Genomic DNA, 26,079 nt, shown 5'->3' on the forward strand with positions numbered 1-26,079 from the left:
TGTAGGTTGACTAAATTTAGTTAATTTTACAGGTGTGGGTTTTTTATAAAGACCACTCTTGCCCTGCGCAACCTAAGGCTCCTTTGCCTTTTTTTTGTAGTATTCATTGTGATGTTCTGCCATCCCTTTGTGTATTTTAATGCTTTTAGCTGTGACCAGTGATAGTAACTGGAACTACATTGAGAAGGGTTAAAACACACACCAAATGAAGCTTAAATCCAGCGGGACATACCACGCTACCTTCGCTATGCATAAACACTGGGGGATGAAATGCAGGAGAGCAGCCCTGCTGACAGGGATTTGGTGGTCTTGGTCAGCAGGAAGTGGAACGAGGCAGCAGCTTGCCGAGGCAGCAGGAAAGGCCAACTATGCCCCGGGGTGCATCACGCATGGCACTGCTGGCTGGGCGAGGGAAGGGCTTGCGCTACGGCCTCGCTTCCAACACTGGGTGCAGCTTTCGGGGCCACAGCACAAAAAGGATATATAGGAGGGTGTCCAAAGGAAGGCTACAAACACGAGTATGGGTCTGGAGGGCAACCGGTGTGAGGAGCACTGGAGGTCCCCTGGTTTGCTCAGCCCAGAGCAGAGCAGGCTGAAGGAAAGGCTCTGCACCAGAGGGCGGTGGGCATGGAACAGCCTGCCCAGGGCAGCGGGCACGGCCCGAGTGCCAGAGCGCCGGGAGCGTTTGGACTGCGCTCTGAGACGTCGGCTTTTTCATTTGGGTGGTGCCGTGCGGAGCCTGGGGCCGCACTCAGCGACCAGCTGTCCGGCGCCCGCGAGTCTCCCACGCACGGAGCGGGAAGCCCGGGCCGCCGCGCAGCGCCCCCAGCGGCCGCGCCGAGCCGTGCCGGCCGAGCCCTCCCCCAGCGGCGCGGACGTGACGCACTACAACGGCGACCGGCCCCTGTGTGCGTCCCACGCGGAGCTGCGCGGAGCATGGGGCGGGCTGGCGGCGGCGGGGACGGCGGCGGGGAGCCAGCGGCACTGGAGGCGGTGCGCAGCTTCGAGCGCTGGAAGAAGAAGTACAGCCGGCGCACCAGGCGGCTGCGGCTGCAGCGCAAGGAGCGGGAGCGGCCCGAATGGCAGGTGGAGCGGGACGGCATCGAGCGCCTGGTGCAGCGATACCCGCAGGTACCGGGAGCGGGGCCTGGGGTGGTAGAGAAGGAGGGAGATGCACCTCCGTCGCCAGGGAGCGGGAGCGTTCCGTGGCTGCTGGCGGTAACGGGTCGGTGTGTGGTGGCAGACCGGAGGGCTTCACCTACGTAAGGCGGCTCTGCGCCTCCCCGCGGGCGCTACGGCGGTAGCGAGAAGGGACGGGAGAGAGCGGGCTGAGGCGGGAGGGGTGGCGGTGTCTGTGAGCCGCGTGTCCCGCTGACCTGGCGGCGGTGTCCGCGTGCTGGAGGTGGGGCACAGCTGTCCCCGTAGGTTGTGCCGCGCAGGCAAGCATCGCACGTTCTGGGAGTTACTGGAAAAGCGCCTAGAACACTGTAATGTCATTGGTCACAGCCAGCGGGGGGTCACGAGGAGAAAGGCCTGTTGGATGAGCTTAATCTCCTTTTACAATAAGGATGCCCACCTGGCTGTCCGGGGGAAAGCCGTTGATGGAATGGGTAAAGATTACAGAAAATGGAATTATATAAAGCAGGCAGTCGTTTACTAGAGGACTCCCCAGGGCCATTTCTCTTTAGTGTTTTCATCAGTGACTGGATGAAGAACCTGAAGATCTACTGAGTTTGAGGATTGTATTAAATTGGAATGAGCTGTTGACTCCTGTGAGTCCAAAATAGCTTTGTGGAGAGATCTCAGCAAACTGGAGGTCTAGGTATTCACCAGCCTCTTGGAGTTTAACCACAGCAAGTGCCTGATCCTGCGCCTGGGATGGGGGCAGCCCTGGATCTATGGGGAAAGACTGGGGAATGGGAGGCTGGGAACAGCCTTATGAAAAGGGATTTGGAAGTCCTGGTCCATAGAAAGCAGAATGTGAATCAGCAACGTGTTCAGGCAGTCTAAGGGGCCAACCATCTCTGGGAAATAGCCATCTCTTAAGCTATACCGTACAGCGAGCAGAACTGTAATTATGGATAATGACTTCGGGCAACCATGCATGCTGAGCACATGTCCTGCCAACTTTTGCTGAATTTGGTGGATAAGGAATTTGCTAGAAGGGCACAGCCTGAGGATTGTGGTCAATGGCTCTATGTTCAGATGGAGGCTGGTAGTGAGTGGTGTCCCCTAGGTTCGTCTTGGATCTGGCACTATTAAACGTCTTTATCAATGACAGAGATGTTGGGATCAAATGCACCTTCAGCAGGTTTGCTGATGAGACCAAGCTGATGCTGACATTGATACAGCAGAAAACACCATTCACAGAGACTTCGATAAACTTGAAAGCTGGGCTTTTGTGAACGTAATGAAGTTCAACAAAGCAAAATGCAAAATCTTGCACTTGGATAGTGGTAGTCCCAGATATGTATCCAAACTGGGAAAGTAATTCCTTGAGAGTAGCCTTGCTGAGAAGGACTTAGGGGTTCTGGTGGATGAAGAACTTAGCATGAGCCAGCAGTGTGTGCTTGCAATCTTGAAGGCCAGTGGTATCCTGGGTTCCATCAGAAGAGAAGTGGCCAAGCAGGGTGAGGGAGGTGATTGCCCCCCTCTACTCTGCCCTTGTGAGGCCCCATCTGGGGTAGTGCATCCAAGTTTGGGGCCCCCAACATGGGAAAGATGTGGAGCTGTTGAAGGGGGTCCAGAAGAGGGCTACAAAGATGATCAGAGGGCTGGAGCACTTCTCCAATGAAGACAGGCTGAAGGAAATGGATTTGTTCAACCTGGAAAAGAGAAGGATGCAGGGAGTTCTTATTGCATCCTTCCAGTATTTAAAGGAATTTATAAACAGGAGGGAAATCAACTTTTTACCGGGTAGATAATGACAGAATAAGGAGGAATGTTTTTAAAATGAAGGAAGGAAAATGTAGATTAGATGTCTGGGAGAAGTTTTTTCCTGGTGGGAGTGGTGTTGGAACAGTTTGCTGAGAGAGGTTGGATCCCCCTCCCTGAAGGTGTTTAAGGCCAGGCTGGATGGGACCTCAAGCAAGCTGATCTAGTACTCGATCTAGTGGCTGGTAGCCCTGCCTGTGGTGGGGGGGGGGGGTTGGAACTTGGTAATCCTCGAGGTCCCTTCCAACCCAAGTCATTCTATGAGTTTGCAGCCACTACTGAGGAGGATCCGTGGCCGTTGTACTTGGTTATGCAGCACTCAGCAGTGCTGATGAAGAACTGTTTTATTGGTTATAGTTTGACTGAGTAGAAAGTAATGAGACTAGGAATGGGAGAAACATGTCAGCTACCATGAAGAGGTCATGATGGCTCCTTCGGTTAAGATTCAGCAAGGTGATAGTGTAGAGCTTCATGCTGTCATTGGTTTCACTGATCTGTAAGCTTCAAAAATGGTCAAGTTACTATCTTGAGTCAGATTATTCCTGAGGAAAAAGATGGGCTAATTGCTTCCGCTCTGTGATGTTTTGGTGATGATAAGTAAAAATGATTAATGCAGTCTGAGTCTCAACTTGTTTCAGCAAAGCACTTTTACTCACTGTAGAGATGGAAGTCCTACTTGCTGACAGAAAGAAGAGGAGTTGGTAGTGGTCAGGCATTTATCCATTGGAATGAAGACTGGGTAAATGTATGTTTGTATCAGGATTGTTCTGGGGACTCGCTACCTCAGCTGATTGGGGTTTTTTGCTTTTATTTCTCCAGGAGTGACTTGTGGTGAATACAGATGTGTGATTGCGTAGGTTCCTGTCTCAGTTCTTGTCTCCTTTTTTTTACCTGAAAAGGTTTTTCTCTTGGTCATCTGCATTCCTTCCTTAAGTCCCTAGATGTGGTTACAGTCAGGGTGGGGATTTTGAGGAAGGGGCCATGTTCTGTAGGAGACGGATCCCTACTTAGGGGCAGGGAAATCAAAATGCTCTTCAAGAAGCTCCCCTTTTCACAAAGATCCTTGGCACTTCAGCTATGGCTGGGTTAGGTCTTTCACATACCTTAAGATGCCCGTAGATGCAGTGTGGAATAGGGGTAGCACTGCTGCTGGACACAATGCCACACACCTCCTTCTCTCTCTTGCATTGTCTACAGCTTCCAGCTTGAGAACCACTTCAATCAGTAATACAAGACAGGATTAAACAAAACTAAACATACTAGAAACACATAACATGAACATGCATTTATTGTTGTCACTGTTGGTATGGAGAATGTCTGGCAGGGTAGCCAAAATCGTAGAAGTTTCAATGTGCCCAAGTCTTGGGACCGTTGTTTGTGGTGTGCTGTTGGATTATCTGTTATTTGTTGAGCAAGTGAATATATTGCCTGAGTGGATAAAGCTGTTGATGGACATCGTCTTCTCTGTTCAGTTGTGCTCACAGCCGAGTTAATGTGCTGGGAAATGACTGTGTGAGCTCCTGGTCTGCTTTGTCAAATTAGGTTAGGTCAGACCACCATCTGAAGTGTTTGAAACGAGCGGGCTCTTCTCATCTGGAACAGATCAGAGAGCTCACATGGGCACATTTCCAGCGCGTTAAAGCAGGTAATAACTTCTGACAGGGAAACAAACTGAGAAGCAGAAATTGTTATTGTCTTCTACTGGTGCATGTAGTTATGGAAGAGATTGTCTATCAGCAGATCTGCCTCTTTAGCAGCCATCCCTCTTACTTCTGCCATTCTGATTTGATTTAATGAGGAACCTGTCTCCTTGGAATTTTAAGTAACTTCAGCAGATAGTTTTTGTGTGCCTAGATAGCAGGGCCAAGAAATAAACTGGGAAGCTTTGTGATATGGCCATTCCTGTGCATGCTCTTCTAATACTTTTCTCCCTCCTTCTTTCAAGTCTTTGAAAGAGCTTTAGAGGAGTTCAGTGTAGAAAAGCAAAATAATGGTTGTGTCCACTGTGATTAAGATGTCAGTTCCTTTTAACTCTAGGTGACCCAGCAATAAACTGTACACTGAAATCCTTCAAGCAGCCTCTAATTATTTAAACAGTTTTGGGCTATTAGAGTAGTCTGTTTTCTGTGTCAAAGCCTAATACATTTTAATAATGTATTCCTTTATTTGCACATAATGAATTGCTTTGATGTCAGTGAAATAGTTTTACCTCCTGTGGACGCACTGTTTTCTGACCTAGTGTCTTGATTGGAATGAAATGGAACTTCTGCACATCAATGTGTTGTGATCCTTTAGCATACAAAGTAGTAAGACTGGGAATTGGTGCAACTTGCAGTATTGCATACAATAAAACATCTTCAAAATTATCAATGGAGTTTGGGAACTATAGGTCCAAAATTCCAATTTGTGAAGGTCAGACATTCTGACAGTGATTTCATATGGGAGTTTTCCCCCCTGCCCAGAGATGTACTAGCTTAAGGTCTGTGCTCTAAGCACAAGCAGTTATTATGATAAATAGTTTCATTTGAAAATTTGGTGAAAGTAGAATTGCTCTTCAGGGACACAGTGGAAGTTTGAAGTCAGTCTTGCAAGAGCTAAGTTCTGAAGCGTGTCAAAAAGGGGTTTTAGTACAGGGGTTACTGCCTTTGATCTCAAGGCCAAGTTCATGCATTAAATTACTTACTGTTACTAGCAGGAATTCAGCTGAAAAGAGTAGTGTTGTGATGCTTTAAGCAGGTATAGGTGCTCATAAGAAGTACAGCGCACAGTTTTTTAATAGATAGGGCTGGCAGAGTGCTTGGTGCTTCAAGTGCATGTAAGTGTGATTTGACAGCTCAGTAACTCTTCATCTGAGGCTTTCTGTAAGAGTTGCTATCATAAGTTGTCAAAGACATCTGAGGACCATTTTGCTTGGCTCGTTTGCTGGGAGATTTCTGCTCAGCAATCCGTGAAACGATAGCCATTAGAAATGCACGAGTTGTGTAAGCACAAGGATTGATGTTTGGAAATTGCAGTTTGTGGTTGCTAGTCAGTGTGCACTCAGAGCTGTGTGATCTACTCTCTGCTCAGGCTTTATAGCTACAGGAGTCTTTATTTATTTCCCCCTGAGTTCTCTGCTTTTTTTTTTTCCTTTCTGTTGTTGATTGTTGTGAACTTTGCCAGGAGAAGCTGTCTGCTTCTTTTGATCGGCTGTTGACGGGAGCAGGCTGGAAAGCATTACCTTTGCCTGAAGATCTCTACTTGACTTTTCAACATCTTTATAAATCATTCAGCCAGCTAGTCTGATCAAACATACACCCTTGGGTGTTGGTGTGTGTGGATTTAACATCTCTCAGGTGCACTCAGGTGGATGTATACAGAGAAGTAAATTAGTAGGTGTCAGGACATCAAACTACGTCCTTGTGTTCAGGTAGACAGTATCCATTGCTCTCCCCACGTCAGCCAGGCCAATTACTTTGTGTAGAAGATTAGCATGGTGTCTCCTTTGTGATTCCTTGCTGAGAGCACTAGATATGCAGCAGCAGCGTAGAGATGCCCATCTTAATAGCAGGGACAGTGCAACAGCACATAAGTGTTCCAGATGGCGGTAGCTTCCTTTTCCAAGTGATAGAGAAGCCAGTGAGGAGATTAGACTTCATTCTTATCAGGGAAGGGCATCAATATACTGGAGAGCCACCAAAGTAGCAAGAGCTGGAGCATTTTCCATATGAGGGGAGGCTGAGAGAGCTGGGCTTGTTCAGTCTGGAATGGAGATGATGTTGGGGGGACGTTATGGGGGACCCAGTGCCTGAGACATCATCAAGGAGATACTGTGTCATGTAAGGACAAGAGAAAACAGACATAGAATCACGGAGTTGTTAAGGTTGGAAAAGACCTCAGAGATCATCTTGTCTAACCATCGACCCCTCTCCACCGTGCCCACTAACCCATGTCTCTCGGTGCCACCTCTCCACGGTTCTGGAACACGTCTAGAGATGGTGACCACCACCCTGGGCAGCCTGAGCCAGCACCTCACCACTCTGTCTGAGAAAATCACGTGGAAGTAGAGGCCCAGCATGGGAATAAGGAGACACTTCTTACCGAAGCCCTGAGCAGTCTGCATCAACATCAGAGCTGAGCCTGCTGTGAGCAGGATGCTGCACTGGAGACCTCAAGGCCCTTTCCACCTTCAGTTGTTTTTGTTTTCATGATGTTACAAGTTTTAAATTGCACTGTTTGCCCATATTATTAAAGTATGTCTTATTCCTTTCTAAACAGTTTGTTAGAAGAGTTGTTTGCTGTAGGTCAAGGTAGTATAGATTGTGACCCGCTATTTTGGATTAGGTCACACTGAACTATTACATAGTTTAATAGCAACTTAAAATACTGTTTAATTTCTCTGTTATGATTAATTTTAGCACTGATCAAACTTATTTTGTTTCAGATAAATGCAAATGAAATACAGAGATTTTCAGATTTTCCACTGTCGAAGAAAACCTTGAAAGGTCAGTGTAAAAATTTTCTTTAGAAAGTAATTATATTAGGAATGAATTATTTCCGTATGAATAAATTTTTGCCTTAAACAAACTTTTAGATCATTATTGCCATATACAGTGTTTTGTAAATGGAAAAGCGTAGCTCTGGGTGAGACAAAAATGATTTTTTTTTTCTCTTCCCTTCCATTCCCTTCCTATTCCCCAAATACTAGGACTGCAGGAAGCTCAGTATCGCATGGTGACTGAGATACAGAGGCAAACCATAGGTTTGGCTTTACAAGGTAAAGATGTACTTGGAGCTGCCAAGACTGGATCGGGGAAAACCTTGGCTTTTATTGTACCGGTAAGTAGTTGACATCATTTGCACTTAAGCCTAAGAAGTTACCTGGGAATAAGAGGATGTTAAATACTTATGGTTAATGAACTTGTGAGAAAGGTTGTAACTCAAGTGATGTAAGCTTTCTTAGTCTGCCTTGGCATTCTAATATAAGGAAAGTGCCTGAGGTTCTAGGAAAGGTATATCTTTGTACCTAGGATGCTTAGAAATCTCATTTTGATCCTTGTATCAGTGGGCCTTGTGTGAACTGGGAAGACCTTTGTTTTTCTTTCAGCAATGTATTTTCTTTGTGCAACTCTTGTTGTCAGATTCTATTGAAAACTATGTGTATGGATTACAACTATGGATTAGGCTTCTCCGGATGTTTGGTTTTCATACAACTAAAATTTCAACATTTGGCCCTTATCAGATAAACTGAAAGACAGCAGAGACTGTAGATTTCCTATTCTTGACTGTGTTTTTGGACTCCTTGGAAATCACTTCCAGGTCCAACCAGGAAAACAATAAATCCCCCACTGGGAGTGGTGCATTTGCTCTTTTACTCAAATTATTACAAGCTGCAAATTCCTTCAATTCCTTCAAATTGAAAATATAATTGAGAAGTTTCTGTGTTTCTTTAAAGTGCACATATAAATGCATGCAAAACCCATCATCTTGTGATTGGAGGAAGGGAAGACAAAGTGTGGTTTTGATTATGGAGGTTTTTTGATTTAAACACTATTTGGCATTTTTGCAACATTAAATTGCTTTGGAGTCTGTTCTGTCACCATCAGTACCATCAGAATTCATATATAACCAAACCATGTGAAATGCACGCAGATGTTTCTTCATTATGTACATTAGGAATGCTTTATCTTTTTCTATGACTCTTCTTGTTACATATTTTTCTTTTGAGTTTTTTCTAATGAGAAAGATGTTTTTGTTCAGGCTTTGGAACTCCTCTACCGCCTTCAGTGGACTTCAGCAGATGGACTGGGAGTTCTGATCATATCGCCCACCCGGGAGCTGGCCTTTCAGACTTTTAAGGTGCTGCGTAAAGTGGGGAAGAATCACGACTTCTCAGCTGGCCTTATCATTGGAGGAAAGGTGTGTTCTCTGTTGGAGCCTGCTGTGAGGGAGCATAGATAAGTGCTGTAATAAGGGCTAGTGTAGGAAGGAAACTGCAAAACAGAAGAAAGTAGAAGGAAGAAAGTAGTTAATTGGAAGCAATTAGAGGGACACTAATTTTCCTGTCTAATTTTCCTCCACTATGTCTTTTAAAGCTCTTGTATATTTACCATCTTTACAGGTTATGTGACGGGTCAAACTTTCTCCCAGCCCTTCCTGTCCTACTAAATCAGATTGCTCTGAAAAACATTTGCACAAGCCTCTAGAGTGCGTGCACTGATAAACTGATGTGTGTACAAAACAGGGAAATCTTGATTCTTTCTGTAAACTGTCAGTAGGTTGAGCTGGGCTGAGATCTCTGCTACTGGGCTTCTAGTATGAAAACAACCAGAGCTCAGCTGGTTTAACATATTTTCAGGATCTGAAAGAAGAATCTGAGAGAATCCACCACATAAATATGCTCATTTGCACTCCAGGACGGCTTCTGCAGCACATGGATGAGACCTCGTATTTCTATGCATCTGATCTGCAAATGCTGAGTAAGTTGTTGAGTGCGTCACAAAACATAGAAATATTATGTAGTAGTACATAATTAAGAGGGGCACTCTCTTGGTTATTAACTTTATTCTGGTTTTTGTATGTAGATAAAAGAACATTTAAGTTTGCACACGCACAAATTAAAGTGGGAAGCAGCACAATTCCGTTCTTTTATGTACTTGCTCTCAAAGCATTTGCTAAGAGTTGTGTTCCTTAGGACGATAATAACAAGTAGGTGAGTTAAGTAATGAACCAAAACCACGTGCAATATCCCATATTACCCTTCTGGTATGTTTTAGCTACAAGATGGCCTTTGCTTCCTGCCCCTGGCTCTCGTTTTTCATGGTATGATAATGAATGTTTCTTATAGTTAATTACAGCATATGTATTTTGGGCTGATTCTAGAAAACATACTTTTTGAATTTTAAGCCAGATTAATGCTTCTTCCAACCTGAATACAAATTTCAGCTTAATGGGAGGGTTTGCTCGCCTGTAAGAACTGTGCATAATCTTTAGCATAGCTGAGGAACTTAAAAGCAATTAATAAGCTAGTGAAGCTGATAAATTGCAAAGCCAGGCTTGTTATACTCAGTGCTGTTCATGGCAGTTAGATTAGATTTGCATTAAATGTAGACTCTTTTCTTCAAGTTTTGTTTCTGTTCCATCCCTATGATGCAATGGCTAATTGAGCTTAGGCACAGAAGAGCCTGTTTTTCTCTGTCTTTTATGGTACAGCACTGTTTTATATTGCATGCTTTTGTTTTAGTAGTCGGGCGGGGAGTTGGTAATTTACAGGCTGTCTGCATATTACTGAACTTTTTATTTGGAATACTTAGCTTCCTATGCTTCAGCATGTGAATGGAGGGCTGTAGTGCACAGGTTATGGAAAATGCAATGACTTACACTGCAGCTTTTTAAACCTATTTTATGGAGTATGTGAATATCCGTAGCAAATCCTGTCATATATGGTAACTAATCTCTGCAGTTTAAGCAGGCGTGGATTTTTGTGCTTTACGGATTTAAAGTCTTCAATAACAAAAGGAAAGCTAAAAACAGGTTTTCTCAAATCTGTTTCTCAATTCAGTTCTTGATGAAGCTGATAGAATTCTCGACATGGGTTTTGCTGATACAATGAATGCAATCATAGAAAATTTGCCTAAGAAACGCCAGACTTTGCTTTTTTCTGCAACGCAAACAAAATCAGTGAAGGATCTCGCACGGTTGAGTTTAAAAGATCCGGAGTATGTTTGGGTTCATGAGAAAGCCAAATTCAGGTATGTTGATGATTTATTTTTTTGTGGGAAGGTTAAACAGATCGAGATCCTAGTTCACTTGCTTCTCTGAGTGTTGTTTTCCTGAATCTGAAGTCATGCTTCCTTCTCCTTCCATCACTGTCAGACCTTGCTGCGTGCCATCCTGAAAGCAGGCTGTTGCAAAAGAGAAGTTACTAGTTCTGGCTGGTGTGCTATGGGGACATTGAGCCTGCACTTTGTTTGTGGCTCCTTAGGCTCCTCTTCTGGCTGCAAGTTTATTTTCCTTGGCAATAAGCTGCAGACTGGGCTACGTCCTGGATGAAGTGGTGTCCTGGCTGTGGCATGTGTCACTTCTGAATTGCTACTTGTTGTCTTCTTTGTCTTCCTTCACGCATGTGTGTGCATACTAACTGTGTGGGGGCAGCAGATTTGTGGAATGAACATGGTTCTTCAGTATGTAGTTAATGAATCTGCTACTCTATTGGGACCATGCAGAATGACAGTCTTGTTTGCATATGCAGTATTGGTGCCCAGCAGGAAGTGTCTGGCATATGACTGTGTGCATCAAGACCTGTTGCTTCCAGAAGAACTGAGTTTACTGTGCACGATCAGGACTGCAGCCCTGTGCACACCCAAAATAAAATTGACATGCTGTGCAATTTGGCTCTAACTGAAAAAAAGTGCATGTTCTTTTTTTATGGCAGATAGATTTTGAAAAGGGGAAAAAAGTGAAGAATTCTACCTAAAGCCCACAGAAAAGCAAAATCTTATTCTCTTGGCGCCGAAAGGCTTATGAACATGTATGACTTTTTTACACCTGTCCTAAGGAATGTGTAAATGTTTCTGTACATAAAATGAAGGTGGAGAAAGGTGGAGCACACTGATAAAAATGGCTTACCTCAGAGCAAATGAGAAATCATTGCCAAAATGAACAGTAGAAAGAGGTTGAATCCTGAGGCAGTGTTTTAATGAACTGCTTGTCTGGATTCTCTTTATTGCTCTGCTGATGCCTTCGATAGTATTTTCTTTTCCTTCCAGTCAGTATATTAAATAAACATGATTGCTGGAAAAAAAATGTAGTTACTCTCCTTGTGTCAGAAGAAGTTGTAGGCTTAGCATGGAGTGTTCAGTTTGAGGACTGTCTATTTCACAAATGGTGTTTTTTGAGAAGTCTACTTAAAGTACACTTGAGGTTTTTAAAATATTGGGGAAATACAGTTAGATAACAAACTGAATCAAGAAAAGGAAACTTCCATTTGTTTTAGAGTTTATGACTTCAATACATAGTACATTGTTGTGTTATAGGGACAGTTTCCTCTGAAAGATCTACAGGGCAAAGATAATAAAACAATGCTGTGATGTAATTCAAATTGAGTAGTGAATAAAAACTGGAGCAGCATCTTGTCATTTTGTTCTTCTAAGTGGCACCTTCAATACAATAAAGTAAATTTAAATACCCTTGGTCTGTCCAAGGAGAAGCAGAGGGACTGAGATGAGAATTTAGATGTATTTCCAGGGCAAAGATGCCTTTTTTGAAAGAAGTTATTTTGCAAGTAACTGCAAGGTGACTTAAGATCATAGTTCGGTGCTTTACAAAGCGACTTCACATGTCAGGATGTAATCAGTAATACGTCAATGCTTTTTTTTGTCTGCAAGTTTAGATTGTGCTTTGACATTGCCTGGAGCACAAATGGAGCTTTAATAGCACTAATAGGCAAAATTACATTTTAAGTCAAAGCAATTTGAATGTCGCTGCTTTGAGATGGAAAGAGTTGGTTGTGCTGCTAATAGATGAATTGAGAAGTAATGCCAGAAGTTGCCTCCTGCCCTTCTTCTCTCCCCTGACATTTTCTCAGGAGTTTGATTCTCCTGATAATAGCTTTCTAGTTGGTCTGCCAAAGACTTGTTTCTCAAAGCAGGATGACTTTCCAGCCTGACTTTTTTTTTTTTTTTCCATTTTGTGGGTGCTTGTCAGACACTTGATTTAAAAGTAAAGAAAAGGCAGGCAGCTCTGTAGAATATAAATACCTGTATTTTCCTCTCTTTTATTTCTTTGCTTTAATGTTACGATTACTGTGGTACCTGATTTTTTTTTTTTTCTTTTAATATATTTTTTTAAGTACCCCAGCAACTTTGGATCAGAACTACATTGTTTGTGAGCTTCAACACAAAATAAATGTGTTGTACTCTTTCCTGAGAAGTCACTTGAAAAAGAAGAGCATTGTGTTTTTTGCAAGCTGTAAAGAGGTATGACTATTTTATTTCACTGTATTTTCATTTTCTCTGTAGCGTTCCGGGTTACAGAGTTGAATATTTTGCAGCTGCTTTCTTTCAAAGATTTTAAAGGTGGTTACGTAAGAAAGTTTAATTGTGAAATAGTATGGGAAAGAATCGTAGCATCATCAAGGTTGGAAAAGACCTCTGGGATCATCTAGTCCAGCCAACCAGCCACCATCTCCATTTCTCCATGAACCGTGTCCCTCAGCACAACACCTAGTTTTTTCTCTTGAATGTCTCCAGGGATGGTGACTCCTCCACTTCTATGGGCAGCCCATTCCAGTACTTGACCACTCTTTCACAGAAGAAATTCTTCCTAACATCTGACCTGAACCTTGCCTGGTGCCATTCTCTCTCATCCTGTTGATAGTTATGCTGGAGAAGAGGTTGACACCCCCTCAGCACAGCCTCCTTTCAGGCACTTGTAGAGAGTGACAAGTTTTCCTCTGAGCCTCTTCTCCAGACTGAACAATCCCAGTTCCCTGAGCTACTCTTTGTTAGACTTGGGCTCAGTGTTTTTATTCTGGTTATCTAGGAAATAATCCTTGAGATGTCTGCTTATAGCGCTGTCTTGGGATCATTCTGTTGAAGTTATTAGTATGTGGTTATATGGCACAGGTTTTCATATGACTTTTGTGTTTATCTAATATTTTACTGTGTATTTTCCAAATACAATTGTGAAGTAAATATTCACTGTTCATCCAGTGTGAGAGGTTACAGTATTTTTTGTACTGTGGTTGGCTACTGAGCACAGTGAAGTTGCAGGCTCACTTGTACAGAAGTTCTCTGTGTTGCAGTTGTTATTGAACAGTTTCTGTAACTATCTTTAAAATTATTAGGTATGTCTACTATAAAGTAATGCTGTCTGTAACAGTAAACACTGTCTAGGAGAAGCTGTTGAAGCTGTGTTAAGTGCAAGCAGAAGATACTGTATTCCTCCAGCAGTGTCTAAAAGCAGCTCTTCAGATGGATTGTTGATACTTTGGTCCCTTGCATATGACATCACTATTTGTGTCCAACCTCATTCTTGCTGCTACAGGTTTCCATTTCTGTTAGGAAATTCCATCAGTAGGAATACCAGAACTTTACCACAGTTTCTTTCCTATTATTGTACCTGAGTGCATGACAGTGTTTGTTATTGCGTGTCTTATCTCTGATGTGGAGGAAAATGTTTTTTACTCAGAGTGCTAAGTCTGTTGTGATGTATTGGATGTTTTATTGTGTGATGTTAAATCTGTTTGTTGGTTTCCCTCCCACCCCTCCCCCCCCAATTTGTTGGATAGGTCCAGTATCTGTTCAGAGTGTTTTGTAAGCTCCAACCTGGTCTTCCTGTACTGGCACTGCATGGCAAGCAGCAACAGATGAAGAGGATGGAAGTCTACACATGTTTCGTTCGGAAGAAGGCGGCAGTACTTTTTGCTACAGATATTGCAGCACGTGGCCTGGGTATGTACCCACAGAAGTAGTCATTATTCACAAAGTTAAGATTTTATGCCATTAAAACTCTGTCAGTGACAGTATGTTTTGATAACCTGATTTGTAAGAAATGAACCTGCAGTTTGCTTGGGAGCCAAAACATGCTTCTTAAAGAGTTCTGCTGTTTGTTTGCTGGAGTTGCCAGCTTCGTTTGCTCTTAGTTTTTGTCCCAGAAAGACCTAAACTGTCACTAGTCTTATTGTGATGTTTATTAATAAAATAATCAGTGGAAGCTATTTTTTTTTTCCCCCTCCAGTCTGTGGACAGTTTAGTTTTCCTAGCTGGAAGGCAGTCTGGTCTTTCCAGCCATGTTGTGTGACGAATATCCAGAATGAAAGAAGATGGAAGTAGTGACGTATTGGCTTACTGCATGCCGTAAGGAAGATTTCAGCAGCTTTAAATATTTCTGATGTGCCTGCATCCTGTGGGTTATTCCATAGCATGTGTTCAAGAGGTGTCTGGATGAGGAGCTACAAGGTAGCAATGGTAGTGGGAGGCCGGTTGGACTAGATGACCTTGTAGTCCTTTCCAACCTTGTGATTCTATGAGTAGCACTATAATGCTGTATTCTTAAAGAGGCAGAATAATAGATGATGGGCAGGAATATTTTATAGGCCTGTTTTAGTTTGAGTTTCTTTTCTTTCATCATTGCTTGCTTAATTATGATTTTTTTCTTCATATATTTTATAGATATTTGGACTTTACTTTTTTGTACTTGGCTGATTTTATGTATGACATGAGAACCTTTTTAGGAGTTTACTATTTCTTCTTTCAAATAGGAAGCTCATTGTCCAAAATCCAAGATTTTGTCAGTAATTTGCAAGAGGAAGGTACTCAGAAAATAGAAAACAGAAGTGCAGATGGCTTCTGCACTGCTGACATCTCACTAGTGAGGGGCTAATGTGGGTATTGGTTAGGTTTCGAGAGTATGTATAACTGTCCTATGGCATATGCAGACTTGGTCAGGGAGTAATACTAATTATTTACTGCAGTGCAAAGCATGCTGCTTCTGCATGAAGTACAGCAGTTGGAAGGGTCTCGTAAATGCTATAATTCACATAGAGAGGTGACTCCTTTGGCAGGGTTGGTCACCCCCTCAGTTTTGCTGAGTGTGTGTGATATTTCTGTACTTGAATGGCTGAAGTAGTGCTGTATCACCATAGCCAACTTCAACCCCAAAGAGTCTGTTGGATCTTGTTATTTATTAATGTAGTGTTTTATCATCTATGTGACACAAAGCTTGTCTGCTCTTGTCAAGTGTGAAATTATGTTCCATTCAGTGCACTGTCATAATTTGGAAAATGAAGACACCATTAATTTTAGCTTTCTTTGATGAAGAGGATGACTGTTTATGATATGCTAATACATGCAATTAATTTTATTTTTATTTCAGAGGTTGCACTTAGTGTCTATAAATTGGTTTAAATGATGGTTCCTACAGAAATTAATGCTCCAAAATATTATGTTGCCCTTGATTAGGAGGGTTTTGAGTCAAGTGAGCTTAAATTTTGGCATCTTTTTTTCTTTGCAGATTTTCCAGCAGTGAACTGGGTCATTCAGTTTGATTGTCCAGAAGATGCAAACACATACATCCATCGAGTGGGAAGAACAGCCAGGTTCATATTCACTCCTCATTAATATTTAAATGTTTAAAATTAGATAGCTATCAGGACAGATAATTGGCTGGCTGCATGCTTGCTTGAGAAAAATCAGGACAAAAATTGGAAGGAAGAGAAGGGCTGCTGTCACCAAAAGACGCTTTTGATTATCTAGAAATAATGGTCTAACTTAATCTTTCATTAGTGAGAGACTCCTTACAGCAGAAAGACCGACCATGTCTAGTTGTTTATTCTGATCAGGGAAGATTAAGAGTGAGGAAGTAAAAGTCTTCTTTTGTACTTGGCAGGATTACCTCACTAGCTGAGCTGACCAAATCTGTGAGTGGAAATGCTTGTTTTGCCAATGCAGCGTATAGATAAATACAACTTAAAAGTGTGTGTGCTTTTTCTTTTTGTCATTGCAGACTCTTCAAAAGAATGGAGGTATTTTTTTTTCTTATTTTGATTTGAGGAGGAAGGAATTGAACAATGTTATCTACGAGTTAAATTTTCAATTTTCTAAGTCACTGGTAGAATTCTATTCACAGGGCTAGCCTTAATTAAAATACTTGTGGTTGAGTCCTTCTGAAGGAAAGGAGTTACCTAAAAATGCCTATGAGAACCTCATCCTTGGTTTCTGAAATGGGTTTTTAAAAGAAAGTGAAGTTACTACTGCATAATTTGGTAGATGAAAAACTTTACTCAGTTACCTGAAGGATGACATGCAAGACCTGGCGTTATGTCTTGTACATCACTGAACTTGTTTGTAGTAGGCTTTTATCATCTGTGTTGCAGTGGAAGTGGAAGTCAAGCTTAGTGACAGAACTGTTTCCTAGAGTAGGATTTAGTAGTCAGCACTACCAAATCTGTGTTTCTGGATCAGATTGCTTCAAATTTTGTACTTCCAGAAAATTCCAGAATCTGGAATTTTTAGCCAATACTTTTAAATCTGCTTGGTATCTTTTCTGCCCTACTCTTTCCTGTGTACTGTATTTTGCTATCTACTTTTTGTTGTAGAAGGGACCAATGAATTTTTAAATGCTCTTAGGAACATCTATGAGCAGAATCAGTGACTGTTAGATGTAATTAGATGATATATATAGCTAATTCCATGGGTCCCAACTTAGGGAAAGAAGCCATAGACTTAGAGGTCTGTGAAGTGGTATTTTGTGTTTGTTTTGTTTGTATTCTATGTGTCTTCCTATGAAAGCTTGTAATTCTGTCTATGGTATAATGTCAGAGTGGAAAGGAAAGCAATGCGTTTAGTGCTGTTTAATTGGAAGATTATAAAAGGCATGTTGAGACGTTTTTGAGCTACATCTGTGCTTTAGCACAACCCCAAAGTGTAGCACAGCCCTACACCTTTTCCCATACTTTTTAAGTGCCAAGAATCATTATTAGTAGTTCTAGAAGGCAGGAACTACTATGTAAAGATAAGGACCACCCATTTTTCTCAAAGCTTTCAGTGAGGTACCACTGACTGGGTCCATATTCTTGCATCTCTAAGGGTAGCCAGACCTTACCTAAACTGTGTGTACATCTGGACAAATTATTTGGCTCTGGGCAGCCTGGTCTAGTGCTTAGTGACCCTGCCTGTGGCAAGAGGGTGGAAACTAGATGATCATTGTGGTACTTTTCAACCCAGGCCATTCTATGATTTGAACTGGCAGAATTGAGTCTAATACTGAAAGCAAATTCCTTCTATAGGGAAAGTTTTACAGGTATTTTCTGTCTTATAATCTTGTGCAAAGATCAGAGAAGGTTCTGCCCTACACTGGGCTTTCATTTTGGACAAACGTTAGGCTCTCTTTCCTTGAATTAAAGCATTTCTGGAAATATGATGTAAAGATCACTGGATGAATCTCAAATAAACCATAGAGGGCGGAAGATGTCTACTAGCGTTAGGTACATACTGCGTGCTAAGTAAATAGTGCAGTTTTGGACATGGGTAGTTGAGAACATGTTTCTTTGTAAACTCTGAATACTGAGTAGGAAACTTCACTTGTTTTCAGTAGCCGCAGTTAGGATGACAGAAGCTTGGTTTTTTTTTTTTTTCTTCTAGAAATGTGATAAAAGTGAACTGTAGTTTAGTTGTCGTCATTCATGAAGTTAGATTTAATTACAAATTTTCATGGGTTACAAGAGTGTATAATTGCATGGAATGAAAGCTTAATTAAATATCTCAGCTAATTAGGAGAGTGTGTGAAGCTGTAATTAAAATTGGGGTGCCAAATACTGTTTACTTCTGAAATCAAATTATTTTATGATATGAAAGTAAATATGAAAGTCAAGAAAGAAATTATTTTCGGAAGGGGGTTGAAAAATATTTGACTAACTTAACACTTGTGGATGAGTTCCCACATCTGTTTTTTTGGCAGTATTACTAAGCAATATCTAAAATGAAAGATAAAGATTGATTTTTTTTTTAATTTTTTTAATTTTTTTATTTTTTTTAATGGAAAAGACCACCATGTTGTGTAGGTAGCATTTCACTTGCATTGCATTCTACTGAAGCATAAATTGTGGTTTTAGTTTTTTTGATTTATGGGACAGTAAGATCAAGAACTTCTGAATGTTGGCCAGTAATGCTTTTACTTCATAGTAGAATTGGCATATCTAGATTTTGATTTGTTTTAACTTGAAAAGTATGCTGCTGTTGGAATAATTGAAGCTATTTCTTCCAGCTGCATCTTAAAGTATTTTTGTAAAGTCTTAACTAGTTCAGTTATAAAGTTTCTGAATGGCTGACAATATTGCAGCCATGCCCAAAAATATTTTCTGGCTTGATTTTTGTCATACGGTCTCTTAGTGAAGTCTATTATTTAAAATATCACATCAAAGTATTTTTCTGTGGGTTTTATTTTCAAAAATTCTTACTAAATAAGAGATTTGTAGCAATTATCTGCAAAACCCTGTTCTGATTCTTAATTGCACTTTATGGCTGCCTTTCCTGTAGTCTGTGAAGCCAGAATTGAAAATATTCTTTGATCACTTTTGTGAAACAAGTTGCAGTGCCACTAGGGGACAGCAGAAGATAATACTATATGAAGCACACTGATAACCCTTTTTTTTCCCCCCAAATTGTTTTTCTAAATATAACTGTATATAAGTCATATAGCATGAAAGTAGCCTACACAGGGAAGTTCTTTCAGTCATGATTACACTGATGAGTTGAAAAGATGTTGAAATGTCTATTCTATCCCTCCATTCATGCGTAAATATCTTGTATTTTGGCTGTACTCATCCTGGGGTGTCTCAATAATTAATTACCTTCTTTCCTAGTATTGCATTCTCCCCTCTATTACTTTCCTTCAGAGGAGACTATAGAATCTGTTTCTTGAGTTTAATGATTCCCTCTGTTGCGAGTCTTTTTTATAATGACATGAAAGCTGAAATTTAAAACAGAATAAATCTTTGCTCTATATTTTTTCTCTCTGCTATATCCAGAGCTTTATATGAGTCTGACCCAGGCTCTGATTTCTCATAGTTGTGATATTTAGTTCTGGTAAGGGGGTAGGTTTATTAGGTGCTTAAATTGATTTAGGAAAATCACTGTGGGTTGTTACTGTTTTTTGTTCTTGTTAAGTGTAATATGTGGCTGCAAATGGGCAAATATATTTTGTTTAGCCATATATGTGCAGTTTGCCATATTTTGAAAATTGGAAAGTAGAAAGTCTCACTTTCTGAAGTGAGATACTCTGTTACCTACTGCTGTGTGCTAGCTGGTATTATGATCTAAGCCAAGAAGTACAAGTGATGACTTAGAGCAGTAGCCTCTCTCGTGCTATGTGTATGCTCAAGAATGCATGCCAGCTTCATGTTTGACAAGGCCAAGGGCAAAGTCCTACCCCTGAGTCGAGACAATCCCAAGCACAGATACAGGCTGGGTGGAGAACGGCTTGAGAGCAGCCCTGAGGGGAAGAGTTTGGGGATGTCAGTTAATGAAATACTCAACATGAGCTGTCAATGTGAGCTTGCAGCCCTGAAGGCCAACTGTGTCTGTTGTAGGCGACTGCGAGACCCCCCCACGGTGTCCTGGGTTGCATCAAGAGAAGTGTGACCGGCAGATTGAGGGAGGTGATTCTGCCCCTCTGCTCTGCTCTTGTGAGATCCCATCTGGAGTATTGTGTCCAGTTCTGGAGCCCCCAGCACAAGTAGACATGGAGCTGCTGGGTGCAGAAGAGGGCCATGAGGATGATCAGAAGGCTGGAATACCTCCCTTATGGGGACAGGCTGAGAGAGCTGGGGCTCTTCAGCCTGGAGAAGAGAAGGATCTGAGGACACCTTGTGGTGGCCTTCCAGTACCTGAAGGGGCCTACAGGAAAGCTGGGGAGGGCCTTATTTTAAGGGTGGGTAGTGATATGACAAGGGGAAATGGCTTTAAACTGGTAGAGGGTAGATTTAGACTAGATAATAGGATGAGATGCTTTACTGTGAGGATGGTGAGACATTGGAGTGAGTTGTCCAGTGAGGTTGTGGATGCCCCCTCCCTGGAACCATTCAAGGCTGGGCTGGATGGGGCTGTGAGCAAGCTGGTCTACAGGGAGGTGTACCTGTATGTAGTCGGAGGGATTTTGAAGCTAGATGATCTTAAAGGTCCCTTCCAACCCAAACTCTGCTATGAATTCAATTTATGATAACACCAGCAGAGTACAGCTGATGAGCTACTGCCTGTTCTTGTCTTTTGTTTTTTTCTGACTGACTTGAAAAGAGTGACAACTAGCCAGTATGGCTAAATGGAGGGGAGCATGGCTCTGTGACACAAACAAAACCGAGCTGCGTGGTTCTCAGAACTTGTTAGTAGATACAAGCGCTGCTCTGAAAGTGGTGCCTCCCACTTTACTGTATTGGCTAATGACAACTGAAGTGGATGCTGGAGGTATGGCAGTAGAGGTTGAATGTTGTTGGGAAGGTTCCATTGCGTTTTGTTGCTGTGGCAGAGGGACAGGCTGACAAATGGTGTCTGACATGGAAGTGCTTATGAAGCAAAGGCGTGGAATTGAATTACTCTGTCTGTAAAAAATGGTACCCATTGACATTCATCAATGCTTGCTTAGCATTCATGGAGACTGAACAAAGGCTGTGAGTGCAGTGTGGCAGTAGGTGGTGTATTTCAGCAGTGGTGGCAGTGGCAGTGTGGTCACTCTGCTGGTGCAGATTTTGATGAGTGCAGCATGCAGGCTCTTATTTATCACTGGTGAAAATGCACAGCTGATGATGGTGACTGTTGAAAAATAGTGTCTTGTAGCTGAGGATTGGCTCTCTCAAATAGTATTGTTGTTCTCTTTGTACCTGTTGTAGTTTCCATGGAAATAAATAGGAGGCATATCTTTCAGAGTGACCTACATATAAATAGGTTACTGTCCAAACAAGAGAAGGAAAAGGATATGAAATGATCAGAGAAAAAAAAACAACAAAGCAAACGACAGATGAACAAATCCCTAGGCAATCTCAAACTTCAGAGCTGTATTTACCAACATTTTTTTGTAGGATGCTGGGCTCAAGCCTATGCAACAGAGAAAAAGGAGTGACCAAGGCATTAGAAGAGAGCTAAAGCAAGGAAAAAGAGTGAAACCGTTCACTTCTTGTTGTGTGTTGATTTTTTTTTTGCAGCCCACGGGAAAGAGCTCTTCTCTCTGAAGCCAGAAACCATTGGGGGATGCAGTCTAATTTACTGTTTACTCAGAAAACAATCCTACACTACTGTGTTTACTCAGCTGTATAAAGCAGGCAGACTTCCTGGTCAGTTGTGATTTTTCTTGTTGGGCTGTGTTGGTAAGACCCTCTAGGTGGCAGAGCCCAGTTTTAGAAGTACTCATTGATGCTATTTTTAAAGAAAAATACCTATTCTGAAAAGAGACTCTTGATCATGTAGAAAGGACAGAAATTCTGATATTAGTGTATTTGTTTACAGTGCTCTTTTCTCTCTTGAAAAAAATTCAATGACATTGCCACAATAAGGAAGAAACTCGTATAGAAGATGTGATGAACAATAGATAAAACTCATCTTGCTCTTGGGCTTGGAGAATAAAGTTTTTTTGTTTTTTTTTTTGTTCTGAAGCTTGAAGATTTCACCAATCCTCTTTGTGTGAGAAGGCCTGAAGGTAGCATAAAAAGTTTTACCTGAATTGAGCCCAATATGAGAGACCTAAAGCTGTAATTTTGTTTAAGAAATGTTTTAAAATGGCAGCTTATATAATCAGATTTAATAGTTGAATTTTAAAACAAAACTGTGAATTACTGTGTTTCTGTGGAAGGCCTTAGGGGATAAATATGGATATTAGTTCCTCTTTGTTGAAGAGCATGTGGGTTAGCAATTTTATTCATATGAATATCAGGTTGAAATGGGCTTTCTCAGAATAAAACTCTGTTTTGACATTTTTTGTGGTTTTTTTGGTAGATGTCTTATATTGTTGCTTTACATAAAAAGAGTGCAATGCAGATGAACATGTATGTTAGTGAAATGCTTTTCCCTTCGCTGCTGCAGCAATTTTATCAAGGAACTCGGCATAATTTAGGAACAAATTATGTGTTAGAAACGGTAAAACTTGACTCATTTCACTTTTATTGTAGTCCTTATTATGTGAAGTATGATTGTTGTGTTTTTGGCTAATCTACTGAAAATGCAGATCAGGAGTAGGCCTGGTGATTTGCTCCTGATCAGTGAGGGTGCGTCTCCTGCTGCCATGAATTTTACTGTTACTGTTCTTGGGTTTTGTTTGAGTTTGAAAAAAAAACAAAAAAGATTCTCAGAGCTAAATTATTAAACAAGTAAGATTAAACTCATAAATTTACTTCATGTCTTTGCAGATTTAGATTTCGATCGTCAAATGAATACCAGGCAGTGACGTTCTGTATAAATACTAGTAAGATGCTGCCTGGTTGTAAAGCCCAGCTAGAGAATCTTTCTGAAATCAGTCAAATTTAGAACTGCAGTCTGTTAATTTGATTCAAGCGTTCAGCTTTTGTCTGAGGAGCTAACCACAGGCTCAGAACCTATTTACCAACTTCTTTGGATTTCAAACCATACACGTTACTTTTCTCCCCGAGATGCAAGGTGGTACAACAGGAATGTTACTGAAAACCACTTTGTATGCAGTAATTTAGTTTATTAGGTATGAATCATATACTGTTATTGTAAAACTGTAGTTACGCTTCACTTGGGTCCTTATGAGATAATATGGAGCAAAGTTTTGATTTTTAAACTTGTTCTTCTGGTTTTCTTTCTCTTCAAAAATTTTATGAGAATTTACCTCCTTGCAGGCATGTAGTTGTGCCTTCATCTGAAAGTTTGTTGAGCAAGAAATAAGATCCATTATTTAGGACTATGCAATACTGGCTAACTGTAGTAGAGAGAAATAGTTAAAAATTACCAAGAGCACCATTTCCCTAGCAAAGAAACAGAAAGAATTGTGGAAGAAATATAGTTTCATACCGAAAGTAAATAAAATCAAAAGGAAAGACTGTGTCATGATGGATAAACTACCTTAAACTTTTGCTAAAGATCATTTTGAGCTATCAGTTAGCATTAACTATGAAGGAAGCAATAGCATGGCAACCACTCATTGACAAGAGAATGAGGAAAAACACTTTTTGTGGAGGGCAAATTGGCCATCAGTTGTTGCTAGTCTTAAACTGTCTTCTAACCCGCGTTCAGTATAAATACATCACTCCTACCCTTTGCTTTATAGTGCTAGTGGTGATTTATCTCTGCTTCCATGCTTTTAAGTCGGGATAGAGTTGCAAAGAAGTTACTTGTCTTTTAAAAAGTATTCACAGTCAGCAGGCTCTAATGAATAAATAGATGAACTAGTAGTACGTGAACATTATTTTCAAAGATTTTTTGCAAGTGAGATGCAATTTTCTATAGAATTTGAATGAATAATGTGTGGTATACTAAGGGACCGTTAAAATCACAATGCAAAGATTAATCCCCAAATTGTTTGGTTGAACACTTGAAAGTATGATGACTAATATTGTCAATTAGTAAACAGCTGGGAAAATTGGTTTACTTTGGGGTGAACTTATTTTTTCCAGTACAATTTAGGGACGTACTTAGCAAATAATAAATCATCAAATGAATTCATCTTTTAAGACAGTTGTTTGGTTTTGGTGATAGCATGAAGACTGCAGTCAGCAGGATGGGGATAAATTATAGTTATGTTCAACTCTGTAGAAGTAATCCTTGTGCTGAAGAGTTGCTGTAGCTGAGGCCAGCTCTTGGCTGCTTTGTCAGCTGTATCTCAAAGATAGCTTTCCAATGCATCCTCTCATTTGGTGATTATCTTTAGGATCATAATTTTCTCATTAGTACATTAACAAGTTGTTCTTTTCCAGGAACAAGATAAAACTCTGTCCAAGGAAGACTTCTTTTGATAGGCCTGCATATTTTTTGGTAACTCAACACCTGTGTGAGATAAAACTGATACAAACCTTTCTAGTTTGTACTTAAGATCATTTGTTTTTCAGCCTACTCAATACTGTGATTATTCCATTGTAATGCTTGAGTCTAAAGATCAGCATTAATATTAGACCATCTGTTTTAATTTATTAAATTGCATTCCCAATATAAATGGGCAAAGACTGTTCCTTAAGTATATTTTTAAATATTTAAATAATATTTATATTTATTTATATTTATTATATTTATTTATATTTATGTTTAATATTTATATATAAAAATAAACATATTTATTTATTTTTAAATATTTAAATAATATTTTAAATAATTAAATATTAAGTATTTGAGAGTGGATATTCCCAAAACAGGTGAGGAAAAGGTAACCCAGGTAACTGCACTGATAGTTACTCGAAGTCTTTGAGTCCCTCTAAATTTTTGAAGTCATCTTTGAAAAATATTTTAATTTTCCTTTTTTTTTCCATTGTTTTTCTCATTAGTTGTTAAAAGATGAAATAGTATAGGTTTGGAAACCTCTGTTCTTACCCTTTTTTCATGTGATGATACTACAGCAAAGTAAAGAAACAATTTTTTTTATTTTTAATAACATTTTTAATAACAATATGAAAATAACAATTTTTATATAAAGGCTATGCAGAACTTAGTGTTAAACACTGAAGTTACCTTTGTCCATAGATTCAGATTGAATGTTTGTTTTCTTTTTCTAAATTATGTAAATATGCCTTAAGAATTACATCTCCTGAGCTTGTGCTTCCTGACAAGGATAACTGACACAGCATATACAATTTTAGCACTAACAGCACAGGGCCCTTAATTCACGCCATTCAAGGGTCAGCTTGAAGGTTCATGTGATCCTGCTTGATGTTTTGAAAATGACCTTGGGGATACTGAAGAAAAGGTACAAAAGAAAAATCGAGATAGAACATTTCCTGCTCTGTATTCTTCTGGAGTTTGGGTCGGTGGCTTTCAGAGAGGGTGTCTGCTTTCATTGGCCCGTGACGGGAATTTCTTACGTGATTTATATGGCACTGGCGTTGCATAGTGTGTTGCATGCTGAATATAAGAAATACGTGTAAGCAGAAATATAAGAATGCTAAGTCAGGCACTCAAAGGTGAGAAATGCTGGAAACAAGGAACTGTCCAAACCACTTCTTTCCATTCACTGTATTTTAAGTATTCTACAAAGACTGTCCTACCTAGGTGTATACATATGGTAACATTGAGATTTCTTGTTGCCTTGATGAAAGTGTTCCTCATTTATCAAGAGATTAGGCAGGTATTCTTTCCAGATGTCTGGTCATTCTCATAAATCTTTTGTGAATCCTTTCCTGTCATAGCATCCATTGTGATGGAACTTGAAAAAGGGTGTGTATTGCTCTGTATTCTGAGTTGATGACAGTATTATTGGTAGTGATATCATGGCTGTCTTTCTGTCTAATACAAGCTTTGGGTAAATAAAAGCAACTGTTTTTCTTGTATTTTTAACGGTGCCTAAAGTTCTTTGTGATGAATAATTAGCTGCCTTGGAATTGTGATTATCAACTTCTACCTAAAATGCAAAGGATTCTGAGGTTCAGTAGCTTTCCAGGAATCTGTTGCTTGTTCAGATGCTGCAGAGGCAGCATCCGATTTGTGCCTGCATTGTTGAAGTATTGTCTGGAATTTG

At 40.6% G+C, this 26,079-nt stretch overlaps 1 protein-coding gene across 1 annotated transcript in view; it reads left to right on the forward strand.

Annotated features, from left to right (window-relative positions):
* Positions 1–903: 903 nt before the first annotated feature.
* The window catches only part of DDX10 (DEAD-box helicase 10), a 165,248-nt gene continuing 140,072 nt past the window's right edge, over positions 904–26,079 (forward strand). The window contains exons 1-9 of the mRNA XM_052671318.1: positions 904–1,131; positions 7,358–7,418; positions 7,622–7,752; positions 8,674–8,832; positions 9,272–9,392; positions 10,475–10,664; positions 12,764–12,890; positions 14,204–14,366; positions 15,928–16,012. Of these exons, the coding sequence (XP_052527278.1) occupies positions 937–1,131; positions 7,358–7,418; positions 7,622–7,752; positions 8,674–8,832; positions 9,272–9,392; positions 10,475–10,664; positions 12,764–12,890; positions 14,204–14,366; positions 15,928–16,012 (1,232 nt within the window). The 5' untranslated portion in view covers positions 904–936. The remainder of the gene's footprint in view (positions 1,132–7,357; positions 7,419–7,621; positions 7,753–8,673; positions 8,833–9,271; positions 9,393–10,474; positions 10,665–12,763; positions 12,891–14,203; positions 14,367–15,927; positions 16,013–26,079) is intronic.

This window comes from Tympanuchus pallidicinctus, unplaced genomic scaffold (assembly GCF_026119805.1).
Source record: "Tympanuchus pallidicinctus isolate F22 unplaced genomic scaffold, pur_lepc_1.0 scaffold11, whole genome shotgun sequence".
In the NCBI taxonomy this organism is placed as follows: domain Eukaryota; kingdom Metazoa; phylum Chordata; class Aves; order Galliformes; family Phasianidae; genus Tympanuchus; species Tympanuchus pallidicinctus.